The sequence below is a fragment of the Brachyistius frenatus genome, unplaced genomic scaffold, assembly GCF_029030835.1.
Source record: "Brachyistius frenatus isolate BFR_SWC_R1_liver_20210118 unplaced genomic scaffold, ASM2903083v1 Contig_124, whole genome shotgun sequence".
In the NCBI taxonomy this organism is placed as follows: Eukaryota; Metazoa; Chordata; class Actinopteri; family Embiotocidae; genus Brachyistius; species Brachyistius frenatus.
In genome coordinates this window covers 652,185-671,321 of record NW_027210723.1, presented here as the reverse complement: position 1 = coordinate 671,321, position 19,137 = coordinate 652,185, and the positions used below count along the sequence as shown (strand labels likewise).

At 37.4% G+C, this 19,137-nt stretch overlaps 1 protein-coding gene across 1 annotated transcript in view; it reads left to right on the top strand.

Annotated features, from left to right (window-relative positions):
• eys (eyes shut homolog) overlaps window positions 1-19,137 on the top strand; it is a 138,021-nt gene that overhangs the window by 65,908 nt on the left and 52,976 nt on the right. The window contains exons 28-38 of the mRNA XM_069713923.1: window positions 3,852-4,023; window positions 4,321-4,399; window positions 4,861-5,060; window positions 7,846-7,970; window positions 8,552-8,676; window positions 9,171-9,384; window positions 14,675-14,865; window positions 15,048-15,136; window positions 17,698-17,848; window positions 17,990-18,102; window positions 18,511-18,758. Of these exons, the coding sequence (XP_069570024.1) occupies window positions 3,852-4,023; window positions 4,321-4,399; window positions 4,861-5,060; window positions 7,846-7,970; window positions 8,552-8,676; window positions 9,171-9,384; window positions 14,675-14,865; window positions 15,048-15,136; window positions 17,698-17,848; window positions 17,990-18,102; window positions 18,511-18,758 (1,707 nt within the window). The remainder of the gene's footprint in view (window positions 1-3,851; window positions 4,024-4,320; window positions 4,400-4,860; window positions 5,061-7,845; window positions 7,971-8,551; window positions 8,677-9,170; window positions 9,385-14,674; window positions 14,866-15,047; window positions 15,137-17,697; window positions 17,849-17,989; window positions 18,103-18,510; window positions 18,759-19,137) is intronic.

Genomic DNA, 19,137 nt, shown 5'->3' with positions numbered 1-19,137 from the left:
CTTAATAATGTTATTCATTATTAACTATTCTGAACCCCAACTCTCATTGGCAAAAGATTTGTACATGCACATTATTACTTCTGTTTATTACAATTAAACACTATCTGTAGTAATCCATTATCAAGCTATCTTTAATTCAAATATTAATTTCACTGTATGCATCCATCCATCCATTCATTCATTGATTCTTCTGTTTGTAGAGAAGCAAAGTACTTTCAATGTAAGTTGCTGTTAATGAATGAGCATCTTATACAGAACTCTGTGGCCCCAAATATTTATATATATATATAGTTACTGTAATAATTTTGCAGTTTATTCTAATATTAGTTTATAACTAATAGCAGGCAAGTTTATATGTGCTTATTAAAAAATATTTAAAGTAGCTAAAGATGCATGATTACACCTACATCAAACTTTCATTAACTGTTCCCATTTAAATTAATCAATGGTCTAGTTGTGCGAGATAATATTAGTTTTTCTGAATAAGTATATATAGCAGGTATATATTTTAAATTCAGTGTAAAATGTCAGCCTAAAATCTAAAGTATTTTCTGAATTCTGACTTATTTATTTATGAAATAATTAGTTTATGGATGAAAACCGAAGTGTTATAAAAAAAAAATGTATAAATGTCAGTATGAGATTTCTCAACTATTACCTGTTAACTTATTGCATCCTTTCTTTCATCACTACATTACAGTATCTGTACTTTATTTTGCATCTCAACTTTCTTTCTTTTTTCATTTTGGGCTCAAAAACGTTTCTTAACCTTTTCATAAACTGTGAATTTTTTTTTGTTGCTGTTTTAGCTCAACAAGACAAAGTTATTACTTTGGTACAAGAAAGGAATCATTTTGCATTCTGTAATGGGAGAAAATGATAGATTTTGTGTGCACTAAATACATTTATTTATTCTCATTCACAAATATAACACAGGAAGCAAATCAATGAATTATTGTGCCTGTTGTCATTATATTTGTTTACATCTGTCTGAGCCCACAGATGAAAAGCTAAACAAATGATTAACGATGGGTCAGTCATCATTTTTCATCTCTTTTTTTTCCTGGAATGAGATTTTAGGGTTGGTAAATAATCTGTTTACCATTTTAGTGAAAAACAACATCACAAACATCCTTGGTTGTGGAATTAGCCACCACCCATTCATTTATTTTTAATTCCTCTGCAAAAGAAGTCACTTCTGTGGATCTCTCTACAGCAGTACCTGCTATAATTTAGACTACTGCAAACATCAAGAGTGTTTTCCCAATTTGCGATGTGATTTGTTGGCTGGAGGAAGACTAATTTTGACAGTTTGTGTTATCTTCACAGCTTGAGCTCTCTCCTCCCCTTCATCTTTTCTGTGATCTCCTTTGCTATTTTTATGAGGTCTGCATCAATAATGAATCTTATCAACACTCTGACTTAAGCTGACTTGCTTAGTGAATATTCAGACTTATATTAAATGTGTCTGATAGCATAGTTTGCATGGAGCATTGTGCCATTATTATGCCACTGTGCCACTCTTGTCCATTAGTTCAGTGCTGCACTTCACTGAGCCCTCTCAGGGGCAACTATTGTTGTAGTGTGACATCATCACAAATAGAAAATAAAAAAAACTCAACACATTTTCAAAAGGATTTAGTGGTACATAGCAAGGCAAAAATCTTTGGTTTTATTGTTCCAGCTTTTGAGTTATTCACCTCTCAGATCTCTGCTTCCATCTCAACATAATAGAGGTGAATGGGGTTTTGTTTGTGGTACTCACAGAAGTGAAAAATTAAATCAAAAGATTTCAGAGCAACAAAAAACAGCACACCTCACTCAACACTTGTCACTGGAACTAAACTCTAATGAAGAAATACTGTAGTCGCCTTTGAAAACCAGTGATAGCATGTTCCCTGGGTTATCCAAAATATCCGGGACAATGATCTAGAGAGAAATGTGGCTGGTGAATTTTTCAGTACCACCCTTCAGCTCTGGTGTGTTTGGACAGAGACAGACATTTCAGAATATGTGTAAATTAGCCCTTTAAAGGTCCCATATTTTACACGTTTGTGTTTTATTCAGTCTTGTGATCCTTAAAAATATATTATTTTATAGTTTTTAGTACCAAACCATCTCAATCTCATAATTTTAAATCTCTTAAAATGCTCTTGTCATTAATTATACTATTATCAGTCAAATAAGTAACATTTAATAATTGTTCCCATTTCACATTATAGTTTACAGAAAACTAAGTTTAAAAACTCAGTTAAAACGTTCAGTTAGAAATATTTCTGTTCTATGTTTTGACTCCTTTGCTATTTATGCGGAAGCTGGATACTGATAATCAAAGTTAATGCTGAAAAGAAGCTAAAGGATGTTTCTATGCGTCATAACTGCTAAAGTATAAACAGAATCATGAGACACGTTTAAAGCCTCTTTGAATTATGTGTCTCGAACCATTTCATTATAAATATTCAAAGAAAGTACATTCTCAGTAATAGGATAACAATATGTGATACAAAAAATCTGAGCTACAGAGTCCAGAAATCCTTTAATGCAATGCTCACAGCACGATCATGTTTACCATTCCTGCCAGTATGTGATCACTTTATATAAAAGGTTACTGAAGAAAACGGAGAGGAAAAACATGTCATGCTGGTGAGGCAACTTTAACTGGACGGCATGCTCACTGCTTCAGGTTTTACTGTATGAACTGCAAATTGTGTACTTTGCATTTTCTTAGGTATAACAAAAGTTTGCTGAATGATTCTGTAGAAATTTAAAAATACCCTTGGATGGTGACAAAAGACATCCAAATCCTGCAAACACGCTTGCCTTTTTGTCTGGCCCTTATTTGATTTGCCTACTAGTATCAATACAATACCTCTTGTCTGACAATAATAAGTGTGGTTTGGTAAATGTTCCTAAAAGTCGCAGTGTATGGTTTAATTACAGTGTAAAAACTTTACAAATTTCTATGTAATGGTCTTCAACATTTTTCTATTGTGTTTACATTTTTTCAGTTTTTGATTCATTACTCTGTGTTGATAGAGAAATCTACACACTTGAATAGGATTTTCTTTGTGCAGGAAGGTCAAATACCAGCTCAGTTTAAATAGATGGGATGTTCTTTCGTGCAGCAAAGTGACCTTTAATTACAGCATTGATGCACGTCTTTTCGTTGAAAATCTTGAATGATGCTGACAAAGCAGAGTCAATGGGACAGTTTTGCAGATATTCATTACATTGCTTGACAAGAGCATATAACCCTACAGTCGCTGTTGAAGGATAAAGATGTTATGACCAACAAACTCCATGAAAAGATATATGCAATGAATTCCAGCAGACAAGTCTCTTTATTCTGGAAAGTAGATCATGTCTGCCATTGAACTTCAGACTAAGAGATCCAAACTGATGCATTTCGTCCACATATTCTCTCATTGCACTAAACATAGCCACAGTAGTATTTTGTTCCTCGCAGTTTGTCAAACCAACAAAGCTGTTTAAGAATGGAAGTATGGCCCAGAGCATGCGTGCAGTGACATCTCCAGAGGTTCAAACTGCTGTTTCAGAGCTGTTTCAGGATTATAAAAACTCTGCTTTTGAATGTCCACGTTGTTTGTATAGTTTACAGGGTTGGAAAATAAAATGGATCCCAGACTTGACAGAGGAATCAAACCTACTTCTCCAAATGTAGAGTCAATTGTCCGTATCCCGGACTCCCCTGCAGCTATGCATCCCTTTGTAATGTTATTATTTAGCCATGTCTTTGTGACCAGTTTGAGTACTGAAGTAATAAAACAGACCTATTTTGTGAGAAGCTGTTAAATGTATAATGTTTTACTAAAACGTGCTTCACTTCCTAGGGCCGTGGTGTGAAGTTGACATCGACGAGTGTGTTTCAAGCCCGTGCCATAATAGTGGAAAATGTATTGATGCACCCAATCGATACCACTGCTTGTGTTCTGATGGCTTCACTGGGCTCCACTGTGAGACCAGCATTGATGAATGCATGTCGGCACCTTGTCTTCACGGGAGGTACAGGTTTTTCTCCATCATTTAAGATAGAAACACAGCAAATTGTGAAGCAATGGCATGACATTATTTTTAATTACACTACTTGCCAGTGCAGTGAGTGGAGACATAATGTCACATGTTTTCAAAGCTTAGTGACACACTTACAGGTTGTCTCAGTGGTGTTTAAATTATAGTCATTAATTCGGTTGAAGGGGAATAACAACTTAATTCAAAAGATTATATATTTTTAAGGATTCTGCATACAGCACAATAAGTGCCTTTTATTAATTGTGACCCCGTCTGTTGTGACCTTCTTAGCTGTGAAGATGCAATATATTCATACACCTGTCTTTGTGAGCCTGGATGGACCGGTGGCAGATGTGAAACAAACATTGACGTGAGTTGAGCTGAATTAAAAAACCCGTTGGGTATTCTCGAGAAATGTCAGTAGAATTTTGTAATCTTTGTGTGGCCTTTGGTATCATTAACTCTATTGACTTTTCCACAAGATAAGTCAATTGGACCACCAGGATCATGTAAGCATTGTACAAATACGTGATTAAAAGAAATTGCTTAGTCTAATGCCCAATTGATTTAAACCACAGCTTTGTGCTGGACTCCAGAGATAAAACATTGTGTTGCTTACAAGGTCTCTGCCGGTATTTTGTTGAATGGCTAATCCGATCATGTGCTTTTAAACTACTAGTAGTCCATTCTGAATCAAAGGATTTTTACTATTTTCTAACCAGTCTTAATGCATTATACATGGAAAATTGTGCATTTTATGGTTTCAAATTTATTATTATTGTTCCTGCAGTGTCTCACTCCTGTGTATCTTTTATGTCTTTTTGTTTACAGGACTGTGCTTGCAGTCCCTGCTGGAATGCAGGCTCGTGCGTGGACCTCATTGATAAATACGCATGCTTCTGCCAGGACGGGTACATGGGGAAAACTTGTGAGATTGATATAGATGTGTGCAAAGACACCGCCTCTAATGTCTCGCTGTGTTTCAATGGAGCCACCTGCGTTGATGGTGAAGGATCAAACTTCACGTGCAGGTGAGTTTGTTCACTGATATTTTATTGTTTTAATGAATTGACATTCAAAGATTGTCTCTGGACAAAGTCACAGGGAGCTGTGAATGGAGCCACTTGACCTGCTGAATGTTCACGTGTCATCTAAAACCAGACATTGCCACAGTTTAATTGACTATTTTCTGTGAGGTGCGATTGACCTGTTAAAGCTTTGCAATTATAACAAGGCACAACAGGCCTTGTTCGCTTTGGATTTCTAGGGTGATTTAGTAGGAGCTGTACAAAAAGCAATACTTGACAGTATATATAAACTCTAATGTGAGCTGCAGTCAATTTGAATGTATAGCTCAGTAGTGAGAAAACTTTACTGGATGGAGCTAAGCAAACCACTCAGTTCAAGAATATTGGGGAGCTGCAGTATTAAAGAAACTGTTAAAAATATTTCAAAATCCTAATTTGCATTTTTGACAGCATCAGTGTTGTAGAATTTTGCCTTTCTCTAATTAAAAATGCATCTTTTGTGACAATAATGGTGCTGCATTACATCTGTGGGCACGTATACAGCAGCATTCCTCCTGGTAGGTTGCAAGTGAAACATTACTTTTTAATTGCTGGCATGCTATCCCTTGATTGATGAAGTGTATCTGAATACATGGTGTATGTAGTAAGAGTGTGCCGATTTGACACAGCATCTCCCTGGATGCCTCACAGTTAATTACGTTGTCTAACCTTGTGCTGATGTGCTGCTATATGCTCGGTGTCATGATTTATGTGACGATGACTACTACAACTCCAAATAGGGTGCTGCTCTTTGCAGTGTCATTTATCGATGCTCTGAACTGCCTCAGCACAGCATTTTTTTATGATGCGCCCTTCATTTAAGGCTTATTTGTGTATATATTGCAAGGAGGCAATATATGTTGTTCATTTACAGATAAATGTGTGCACTAAGGGCAGAGTTAGTATCTGCACACACACTCTACTAAATAATGTCCTCTAGTGTCCTGCTGATCTGCAGTAGGATGATTATGCATTGTGTGCACTTCCCTCCACAACATTGTTTTTTTTGTTTTTTTTTGCTGAATACAAAACTGAATTGTACATACAATTAAATTTGTTCCACTAATAGTTTTACTATTATACTAACTGGTTAGTTTTAGAGATTAAAGAGTTTGAGTTTTAGATTGAAAGCCAACATTTAGCCATTTTATTACTGTGTGGCTATTATGTTGATTGCTCATGTAAAAAAAACACATTTTATATGAAAACCGATTAAGCGCCATTGTCTCAGTGTTAGTTGGTCAGTTTCTGAATGACACCAGGTTCCAAGCTTGTGTTTTTGTTTGAGGAGGCCACCAGCTTGTTTATATTTACATCCTGGACTGTGACTTTAAAATCACATTAAAATTTCCCCTCGGGGATTAATAAAGTGAATAAAAAAAAAATTTTTAAAACATTTTTTTTGGAGAGGCAAGCATGTTTCGTGCACTCGGATGGAGAGAGCCCAGTCAGGCTAGTACACTGAGTAATAAACTAGAATATAAAATCAGTCATACAATAGTTTCTTGACCAAAGTACCTCTCTTAAAAATGAAATCATCGACTGAGTGTTGTTTTATCTGCATGTTATGTGTAAAGTGGTACACATAAACCGTGCACCTCTTCAGAAAATGGCCAGAAACCCACTCCATTGTCTGTGTGATGGTGGTCAGCCGAGAGGTTATGCATTCAACTCATTTTCAGATGTTGCAGTGTTACATGATTAAATCCTGCTTGCTTTACACATCTCAGTTTACAACAGCAGTCAAATTCCCCCAAAAATAATTTAAGTCTCATAAACACAGCTAGAGTTTGTTAGCATTTACTGAAACATAAAATCAATTTCATTTCTGTTTTGAGAATTTGCACTCTTTCTTTTTCGTCGTTTAGCATATGTCACCTTTTCTGTTGTCAAAACTTTACAAAAGATGTTCAGTGGGTTTGAGGTTTGGTGACTGTGAATTGGGAATGCATACATGACAGCAGGCCTTGGGCTTCCTTGGCCTCGGGTAGCTTTGATGCATGATCAAGCTCACTGTCCATGTGGAAAATGACTCCTCTTCTACAAATCTTTAAGCCGGTGGGAATGACATCTGCAGAATAGAGTGGTACAACTCTTTGCTCGAGGTGTAGCTCATCCTGTGTAAATTGTCTCCTAAAACAATTACCACACCCAAATATTTTAATTTTGTAAACCTGCAGGGTTCATTGGCTTCTGATTCTTCCCTTCAAATAAGGTCAAGCATGTCAAATTTGTGAAATTGTATTTGAGTTGTCAGCGGTGAATATTTTTGTAAGGGGGATTGACAGACAGATAAACGGGAATTCAATAAATCGATTTATTTTCCTTAAAAGCTCTTCTCTGTGTGGATAAAGAATCTTAGGGTAAAGGTTATTAATACATTCCATACTATTGCATTATAATGCAAATGCCCCCCCCCCCCACCTTTGTAAGCTATATCTAATATTACCGCTTAATGATCATTTGTTGTGTTTGAGAAAACTATCATTTCTGGGGGTTTTTATGCTTTTGTCTTTATTCCTCTGCTGTGTGTCTCAATTGCCCCCAAAAATAAATTTGATTTTTCTGTTGTAAATAGTAAAATTTGAAATAAGAAGCAGCAACTGGCGAAAAAGAAAAGTTTCAGTACTGTTTGATAAGTAATAACGAAAAGAAGCAGTTCTCGGATACAACTTGTCAAACCCACCAGAAGGGAGTGACAGCACTGTGAGACAGCCTCGCAGTTTTAAAGCATGACATGTTTTCTTAGCTGTCCACCAGGTTTCATGGGGGATTTCTGTGAAGTGGATGTTAACGAATGTTGCTCAGCTCCCTGCCACAACGGTGCCATTTGCCAAGATCTTATTAATAGCTACGTCTGCCACTGCAGGTCAGGTGAGTCACTCAGATATCCTGAAAGTTTCTCAATTTACTTTGAAATGAGGCAGGTTTTTTCTTTTGTAGGACCCATTACAACCTTTGCAACTCATGAGCAGGATTACTAAAGCATAGCCTAGAAGACATGACATTGGTTTTAAGTGAACAAGATGTATTCAGTCTTTTCTTATGCCCTAGATATGGTAGAGTACAGTTTACCATATGTAAACCATTTATTACTTATAGAACCCATATTAGATTGAAAGGGGCCATACACAGTGTCAGTGAAGGTTACCATGATGCCTACATAGTTTATGTGCCTCAAAGCCACTCAAAAGTCATCTACCTTTCTCCAGGGAGAAACCTGTAGTCATACAGTACTAAAAAAAGACAGTGATAAAAAGATGATACCACCTCGGCTCATTAAAATGTATGCGGCATCTTACTCTTTCGTGAAAGCCTTTTCTTGTCTGTGTATGTGTGTGAACCCAAAAAGAAGCAAATCAATGTAAGAGAATCTGATTGATATTCACTTCAGAGGGTGGAAGTGGGAGAGCCTGGGCTCACCACGGCACTCTGTGGGCTTTTGTTCCTGGCAGGTTGGACAGGCCTTCACTGTGAGGATGACATTAATGAGTGCCTTCCACAGCCCTGCAACCAGGGGATATGCATTCAGAATGATCCAGGCTATGGCTACACCTGTTTCTGTCGTCCTGGATTTGTGGTGAGGCTCCCCACCTTATCCTCCAAGTGTACTTTTTTTTTTTTATATTAACCTTTGCCCTCTTGTACCCTCAACTCTTGAATTATTTCCTGGCACTAATTAACTGAACTGTTTATATTTTATATATCATCTTTTAAAATCTTGTTTAAGATCTAACCATTTCTTATTCCTTTTTTACAGAAGGAAAATCAGAGGCATTTTAGACATGTGACATTTTTTATATTTCTTACTACCACTAGATTATATTTCCAATTTACACCCAAAATACTTAGTTAAGAAATAAGTTGCATATCAAATGAAAATAATCAGAATTTGAAATTGTCAATAATCAGATACTATCATGCATCACATGGTTTTCCAGTTTAAAAAGCCTTGTTTTTATGCCATGATATCAGTATACTTTTATTATTCAAGCTGGCGATATTATGTTCCATTTAGCAGCTCAACGCAGAGTTGCACGACACCGCTCAAGGCTGTCTTCTATACATACACAGGGGAAGAACTGCGATCACAACTATGATGATTGCCTGCTGAATCCATGTCCAGAAGCATTTTCCTGTGTAGATGGCATCAACAAGGTCAGCTGCCTGCCTCCTGTTACGGATGCTGTTCCCTTGACGACTGTAGTTACGAACATCACTCGCGGCTCCGCACCCAAGGTGCCGACGCCAACACTCAGCCCAGCACCAACAGCTGAGCAATCCACAGGTATGGACCATGCTGTGCAAGTACATTAAGTGGTTATGGGAAGTTGTCAAAGTAGATTTTATGCTACTTTACACTTCCCTTTATTCCAGAGAAAAATAAATTCTACCCCACTGCATATATTTGACTGCTATAATTACCAGCTTCTTTTCAGATTAAGATGTTGCATAAAATTAAGAAAATCAAAGTTTAAAAAAAAAAAAAAAGTCATTGCTAAAGTTAAAACCAGTGGTTTCCAGCCTTTTTGGCTAGTTGGGGCCCCTTGTTACTTTAAGGATGACTATGAGTTGTTATCTGTTTTACCAAAGAAACATTTCTCCTCCCATGGTTTCATATAAGTAACACGTTAAAGTCCAAAGAAGTATTTTTTTCTAATATTTCACCAAAAGTTAAAAAAAAAAAAAAAACCATAATAAATATCTCTGTAAAAATCTTGAGTTGTTTTTCTTCTCTTCTACCCCATTGATCATTTTACACCCCCTGAGATTTACATAGTGACCCTGACTCCAATGACTGGACTGGACTCCAAGGACTGAACTAACTATATCTAAAATAATTCAACTGGCTACATCTGAACTAACTTTGACAATAAAAACAATCTAATAATATGATACGGTGTAAAAACAATAACCTGGTTTAGCATTTTATCACAGTAGACTTTTACTTTTACATTTTTAAGTAGTTTCTGCTAAGAGTACTTCTGTACTTTTACATATGATTTTGAATGTGGGACTTTTGGTTTATACTGGAGCTTTTTTACATTGTTGTGTTGGTACTTTTTAAAGTAAAATACCTGAGTTCTTGTTCCACCACTGGTTAGATGGATGTTGCCGTGTCCTAATGCACTTTTAATCTAGTTTTTAGCTAATTGTGAAAGACATATGAACAACTTCAAAGGCTGCACACATTTGAAGAGTTTCACTTTTGATTTATGTTCAAATTAATTTGTTACTTGTCTATATTTTTCAGATGGTTCTACATACTTGTCATGTAGTTCTTTTCATGAAAGAACTTCACATCTGTATGACTATGAGTTATATTTAGAGAGACTTAATAATTAAGCCTGGAAACGCAACGATAGATCAACTCAAATATGGCTATGTCTCAACTTAAATTAACACTTCTCAATCAGGTCACAGCTAACATTATTACTTCCATTAACATTATGTGTTTAAGAAAGTGACTCTAAATTATCTAAACTGATAAGTCATTACAGCAATTTATTTGTACTGATGGTGGTCCAGGCTTTTTTTTCGTTCTTATATCTTTTTGACAAATTACAAACCTATCCTTCCCTTGTCCTTCTTACTAAACATTTTTTGGTGCACAAGCTTTGCCAGTTTCGAGTGAGAGGAGACTCCCACTAAGCTAGCACTCCAAACATGATTTTACAACCTTTGTAACATAGCAGGTGATGATGTATTGGGTTTGATTTTAGAGCTTGTTGTAGTTTGTGCAGCTACGGTGACAGACAAAAGTCCTGTAAAATATTGTTTTGTATTTGCCACCAAAGTGCATTTTCTATTTGAGAACAGTGATTTCAAAGAATAATGAGTCCAATCATTATTTGGAGCTATATCCTTTAACTCTCAAATGATAGACACAGAACACAATATGTTGTAGATTACTGGTATTGGATTCAGTCATCTATGTGAGAGGAGGAATTCGGGACGCCGGGCAGATTGTTGCTCCTTGACAGATGAGGTCTGTCTACCTTTGAAACTGTTCACAGAGCTGTTAAACAGACCTATTGAACACAGACGAGTTTGAACCAATTCAGTGCGACACTCTGAAAAAAAAATTGTGGGCCAAGCATAATGGAGTCCTCCCCATTGCACCTGATCCATTCCTCATCCAGTGCATGTTGCAGTCTGGTATGCTAAGGGTTAAATATACACAGAAAACACTGGTAGAGAAAAACAAACCAGAGCATCAAGACACTGAAACATCGCTTTACTCTTTCATACATAAGTGCATAATCAAAGCAAATAGGTTTTAAAGTAAGAGGACCCAGAAACTCACGAGTTTATCTAACTAGGTCACCATCTAAACACATGCAGTGCCCTTGGTGCTGCTTGAAATAGACTCAGACAGTGCTCCTTTAAACCTAAGACTGCTCCACAACCTTTGATATATATCAAGTCAATGGGAATTTAAACATAGAGGGTTAGTTGATATAGCACACTGACAGGAGAGGATACTATTTCTTGACAACTGAAAAATGTTTAAAAAAAAAGTTTTACATTTTGTTTTCTTAATTATGATGTAAAAGACGAATTCAACTCAGTTTAGAAGCGAACTAGTCGGATAAAAATACCTGCAGTATAGAGCGAGATGTTTTCCTTCTGTTTTATTTTGTTTCTTTCTTTTGCAACGTTGAGTCCCCCCCAGTATTTCACTGTGGCTCTACAATGTGAGAGCTGATGAGAATCTAGAGAGGACATTGCTGGTGGAGGGAGGCTTACTGCAGCTAAGCCACGATTTGGTTGACTTTCCTTGGAGTGATCACCACAGCGCATGTGAAGCTGTTATCTTTTGCTGCCACGTGTAGTTGAAATGAAATTTCTTCCTCAAAGCTCCTCGAAATCAACTTGATGAGTAAGAAGGTAGTCAGTTCCAACATGCAGCACCTGTCTTGGGGCAGTCACCCCTGTTAACACATGCATGCATTTGTTCTGCGTTGCACTCGTTTTTGTTTTTTTTTCCCTTACAGTTTGTTTGCAATTTAGATGGAAGTGCTTGATAAGTGTGCCCATAACTATTCAGATATATTCAGTGACACAACTTTGTCAGTGAGTCATAATGACATTCACAAGATATGCAGAGTTATGAATATTCATGAGAAGAAGGCTCAGCGAGATGAAAAAAGCAGCATCTAAATGTGTCATTTAAGCTGCTGTTTATGGCCTCTGTGCTTCTGTACAGTAACTGTCACTGCAGTGCATCGGTGTAATTGTATCAGTTGTTTTTAAAACTAGACAACAGCAATATAATTAGACACAAGATTTGGAAAAAAAACATATATTTTGGATTTAATCCCACCATGTACATCAGCAGTATAAAAATGTTCCACTAAATCTTCTTACAATGCATGTCTTAAACATAAGATATTTTTCTGCCAATTTTGTCAGTACAGAATGACCTTTTGCCTTCCCTCCGGGCTCTGAAATTGCAAAGGTCCAAGAATTGTCCTCAGCAGTATTTTATCTCTGTCCTGTGACAAGTTCAATCAGTCAGTCTATTACCTTCTCCAATAAATCAGGCACAAAACAGGACTTACATCCTAGGTTTTTTTTAATAAATGGGACATTAAGTCTATATCAATTAAATCTCACCGTCCAAAGTCTATCCTGCTATTAATTGATCTTCAGTTCACATTTCTCCAAATATATTTTTCCTCGTGAAATATCTTGTGCTTGAACCTGTCTGACATGCACCTCCAGTCAGTGCTGCAACACCACCCTCCACCTTTCTGCGTTACATTAAATATGACTCATATCAATTTTCTCACCTCCTTTATGGTCATGTCTTAAGACTGGCCCTAATTAAATCTGATCTGAAAGATTTATATCGGGGAATATTCCCTTTGAGATTACTTTTTTTTTTCCGATTGAAACTTGAAAAGCTTTTGAACAGAGTACAGTAGTGACAAAGCCCTTGCTCCGCTTTATGTTAACAGAAAAAAAATACTGATATGGTGCATGACAGGATATTTAAATGTGAAAAGAAATCAACATTGTATACTGTGTACATTTACAATTTAGATAAAGTAAGACTTGAGGTATGTGCATGAAAAATCTGGTATGTGAATGTAAGGTAGGGGTAAAAACAGGAGACCTTTGAAGGAGAGACTGAAGCTAACTGCTAATGAGGCATGATACTGCCTCCTGGCAGCAGCCTCAGACTGCATCAAAGACTACATCAGACTAAACAAGGCTTTAAAATTAATGAATAGCTCTGTCTCTGAGGGGTAATTTTCTATCATCAGCATTGGCAAAGCCCATTGTCAGGAGTGAAGCAGTAGACAGCACAGCATTGTTGTTGCATGCATTTATCTTCATTAATTCACAGATCACAGTAGGCCTGTTCCTGATAATTCTTACTTTTTGTTATCATGGGATTTTCCTCAGGGTATTGGTCATATTGCTCTCCAGAGAAAATGGAAGTATTTAGGTTAGCTTGTTTGCCAACTGCCCTGAGGGGCCCACTGTCAGATCAAAAGGGGTCTGGCCTATTAGAAGTTGGCGTCTAACAAATATTGATAAAGGTCTCACTTGGAGCTGCCCGATTAATCATAACAGCAACTTTAAAGGAGCTTTGCTGATTTCTCTAGTGTAATGATTTATACCCAAGATAAGAACGGACAGAGCATGAGACAGGTGCATCCAGGAACGCTTTTCATTTTAACAGGCTCTCAAGTTTGACTTTTCTCCAACAAATTGCACTACTTCCTTCAAATGAGAAATATATTGAGCATGAGCACCCCTAATGCTTGCCTCCAATTGCAGTCTGAGTCAGTCTTTTAAGTTTGTCTGCGCCACTACCCCCAATAAGCTTGCGGGCAGTGGAACTTTTACTGAAATACCCCATAATTGCCCATTCTCATGGATGATAGAAGCCAAGTTATTCCACTATAAAATGAGGCATGTAATAAACTTGTATGAATATGTTCATTTCTGCCAAGACTCCTCTCTCGCTTAATATAGTGCCATTTGCATGCTTCACAGCTTTTTGGCAAATAAGACTATTTACAGTGTGCCTGTACAGTGAGCAAAAGAAGAAAAAAAAAACTGTGGTGTTACCAAGAGCCCTCAAAGACTTTTCTACTGCTTTCAAAATGATAATTATTCAATTTTTGCTGCTACTTTCCACACTTAATCTCATTGCACTCTGGCACTCATCTCTAAGCTGTATCCTATCTATTATGTCCAAGATTATAGGATGGATACGGGCCACATTTACATTTTATTCAACAGTATACGGTAGTGTGTGTAATTGCAGTGCAACAAAAAACAGGAAGTCCATGTTCAAGCCTCCGTGGCAACAAGCATCTGGCCTGCTGAGGTGTCCTCAGCCGACTCTGGATCTTTAATAATTCTGAGGGTGCTCTTCTGTAACCCACCCCATGCACTGACCTCCCCAGGTCGAGTAAGCAAATGAAAAGTTGAATTCTTCTTTCAGGGATCAACAGAGAATCTCAGTGGAATTTACAGTAAAGATGCATAAACTGTCTGTCTCCCTTTTGTTTACCCTTCCCCCTCCATTTCAGCTGTCTATATTTTTTATTTCCTAGATTCAAGCTACCTTCATTACTTTGGGGATTCATACCTGGAGTTTCAGGGTATTGACCTCAGCGCACTCAACAACATTACTGTGAGATTTCAAACCACTTTGGCCCATGGCACTATAATATATGTGGACCATGAACCAGCTGAGGGGGGGTTCTTTTTCTTGAAGCTCTTCATCCTGGACGGAATCTTGCAGGTACAAATTATAGATGAATGATGATGCATAATTATTTTCAGGTTTTAAAGTCACTACCCTGCAATTTGTACTCATTTTTGCCCTTGAAAGTCAGCTATTTCACAGTCAATTTATGAAGCTCATAAAAGAGCAACATGTAAAAACACAAAACACATGTTTTAACTCCCTTTCAAATGTTTCAGTATACCTTCTGTTGTAATGAAGAAGAGGTTACACGGATGAGCACATTAATTCACGTCGATGACGGCCAGGTTCACATCGTTAACATCAGGTATGTTCTTATTTTATAATAAATTAACCTCATGAATCAGAGTGTGAATGTTCAGATATGTGTTGTGGTCAGTTCACGCTCAGGTTGTTCATAGAAAAGAAGAAATGCTGCTGCTGTGGGAGCAAAAATGTTAAATCAGATGTGAATCAGTTACAGATTAATTTTACAGCTTCTAATTCATAGGGTGTATTTAAAAAGACATCAAACTAGATGAAGTGTGATATGTATCTGCTTCAGGCAAGAATACATTTCCTATGGAGAAAAGAGGCACATTCACAATGATAAGCAAATTAGGTCTTGGTAACATACAAATTTCTCTCAGATAGTGTTAGCACCTCAGGTGGTATTAGCTTGATCCCTAGTTATCCACTCATTCCAAGTGTACCAGATTTTCTTTAGAGAAGGCTTGTAACTAATACTGGATATAGAGATAAGATATATAATTGGCAGGGATCACCAGACTGAGAATTTTGATTGTATTACAAATGGGCAAATGGGCTTACATTTTAAAGAACTAAAACAAACGTCAGAATGTGCCTATTAAAATGCATTAGTGATCACTGACCATGTTTTATTGGCTGTTCTAAAGTCTTCATTTGCAGTTTTTCATTACAGAAAGATTAACAAGCAAGAGCCGAGCACAAAATCAATGATTAAATGATTTAAAGTGAGGCTGTGGCCCCTTTAGTTATATTGTTCCTTAGCCCATGTGCAGTCTTCCTGCCAGCCCTCTCCATTATATTCTGACATGAGAAAGATTGTGGTTTAGCTTCGAGACACAAAGTTTATAATGAATGAGCTGGAAGCTGAAACAAAGCAGCTAATGTTCAACTCAGTATCAAATCAGTTTACTTGGCATTCAAGTATAGAGAACAGCGGACAGAGAGACTTTTTAATATGACACAAAGGCACTGTTTCCTCTTCTTTTTTTTTAAGAAATAATGTTTTGGCAAAAAGAAAAACTTGTCAAATCAAAAAATGTAAGATTGAGAAAATGTTGGATTACATTTTATGAAGATGTCATTTTCATAGCGATGAACACGGACACAAGTAGATAAAAGTTAAGGTACTGAAGGTGATAATGAACACACTCTGCCAAAGGTGAGCAAATGTCCATCTGAAACAATGCTGAGTGGGAAGGTTGCATCATGCTTGCTTGGCTGAAAGCTGCACTGCCCTAAATATGCAAGAGGCCAATCATGTTTAAGAGGCTACGAAGCTTCGCCCCTGTTTCCCCCCTCCCCCCTGCAAGAAAAATACAACAGCATTATGAATCAATCATAATGTTCTGTACAAACCTCTTGAGACATTGTAAGAAAGAGAGCTGTCATAACTAGAGGGTTGGGAGTATGGAAAAATGGTTTCTGGTGTCACAAAGCAAATTCTTTGTAATAGTCTGATGGCTGAGTCCGTCCATCTTTGTCTGATTTGACCCAGAGCTACAACACCATGGCCATCCTCAACGTCACCGCCTAACTCATTATAGACTTTTAATATATCTTCCCGTCAAAGACGCTTTTCAATATGTTAAATAGAAACCCAGTGGGGCTGACTTCTCAAGGACAGTGAGCACAGTGCCCTCTGGCTGTTGGCCAGGCCGCTCTGGCAGACTGCTTCTAAATTAACCGCCTCTCCATGCTGGCTCTAGAGGAAGGACTTATGCAGCTCGGAGTTAGTGCCCCGAGTGTTTAGCCAGCGTATGCAACAGCCTGCAAAGTACAGGCTTAACAAATCAGACTAGATTGCTTCATGGACCTCCTAACTTCCACTCAGGGAACAAGGGAAGTATCGGGAGACAGTGGAGAGGGGACTGTGCATCTGTGGCCTGAGTACCCTCAAGCTGCAGACAGTTAGTCCAGAATCTGCACTTAGGTAATTATCTGCTCTCCCCTGTTGTTTCAGAGTGGAGAATTGGTTTTTGAAATCTATGAATGGCTGTGGGGTGGGTCGAAAATAGTTGCGTGGAGACTCATAAGACACCTAGAGAAAACAAAATGGGGTTCAGCGGCAGCACCTCAGACAAGGATTGTGGTTACTGAATGCAGAGGGAGCCAAATAATTGGACACGTGTGCCAAAAAGTTTAAATCTCAGTATTCACTACAAACATAGAAAGTTAAAACACATGAAATTAATAATTTAATATTAACTGCAAGAGCAAATTCCCAGTCTTTATTGCAGCAGTTCATCTCAGAGAATGAGTTTTAATTAGAGTTGGAATATACAATTGCTAAGCCATTGAAAACCTTCCATGAGGATCGATTCTTTTTTTTTCTTTTTTTTGCTTTGTCAAAGAAATCACAATCTTAGCTAAAGATGTTCGTTCCTTCTTTAACTTGTAGAAATATGTTGATATTTATTTGTGAAATTGTCACAGGCTCCTAAAGAGAGAAAACAGATATGCCTGCACATATGTGAAGTAATAACTACAATGACAGCAACGACACATTTCTTCCCTTAACAATGAAGGACGTGACATGTTGAATACATCCCATTTTCTGCAACAACTTGTGTACGTTTGCTGGTTGTACATTTGACCAGAAGTGTTTATTCTTTTTTACAGACAACACCTGACCCCTTGTGAGGCAGAGTTAACTATTTCTGGCCATGAGAAGATTAAAAGTACAACAAGTAATTACTGGTTGGGACACATGATACAAAGAACAAACCACGTGTTCACAGGGGGTTTGCCGCAACAATATCTTCCCAATCAGGTAAAATTAAGGGCTGTGTGTTATTTTAACTACCTACTGAAATCACAAGCTTCTGAAAGACATGCATAGTTTAAAGTTAACATAAATTGTACACAATATAACATTAAAATTGCACCTATGTATGTATTTTCTTTCCGTAAGAGAGCAAAACCGTTCCATAACTATACTGGCTGCATTGAAGTCATTGAAATGAATAAACTGAGGAGCTTCTACACATCTGACGCCATCGCAGGAAGCAACGTAGACCGATGCAGGTAAAGTGTCCACATAGTAAAACAATAACTGGCTTTACCATGATCTTTTCTTTCGAATTTTCATCTGATAATTGTAGTTTCTATGTTTTCAGTTGGTTATCAGTTTGCCTGGGAACACGCACAAAAACACTCTTCAAACCCTTTTGCATTGTCTGACACAGAGGGGAAAATCTGACAACTTCTTGTGATAAATAATATTCAAGTTTTTCACTCTTTCTGGGATTGTAGTCAAAAATATGTCTACTTGGTAAATGACTGCACTTTACATTTACCTCTCATTCAATGGATAAATTCCCCTCAATGGGATCTACTCTAGTTCATATCTTTAGCCTTAAAAGCAAATCATTTTAATGTTAAATTGGATTTTGGCCCACTAAAACTTATTCAAACTTTTGTCCAATGTTCCAGATATACTTTGTATGCCACAGATGCCTCCACAACAAGTTCAACAACTCAATCAGCTACATCTGACACAGCGAACACAAGAACATTGGCAGCTCCCACACAAACACCAAAACAACCTCTGCTTGAACCTCAAGCTTGCCGGGAAGGTATTTGCCGCAACGGAGGAACATGTCATCAGCTGCAGCTGCCTGGTGAAGCTCTGCCTTCCTGTCACTGTCCGCTTCATTTTACTGGAACATTCTGTGAGAAAGGTAGGCTTGAAGATTTTTTTTTTTTTTTTTTTTTGCATTTACCTGACAGTGTTTCCCAGTTGTTACACATCGTATATAAAACACACACAGGCAGTAAAAAAAAGCTTAAAAACCTACTGTGGTATCATCAAGAGCCAGCCAACAAATTATGTTGGTTAATATATGCTGAGCCTCTTTGACTAATAGGTTTCACTATGAGGGAGAATAGAGTCAGCTGCATTAAGAATTTTGAGTGATGTGAATTATTCAGTGTATGATTAATGAAATGAAAGATCCATATAAGCAGCTTGAATCGTTGTGTGTCCATGTTCACCTCCAACGCTCACTGAGAATGAGAATATGACCTTGCAGCACTTCCTCAACATTCAGCTAAAGCTCC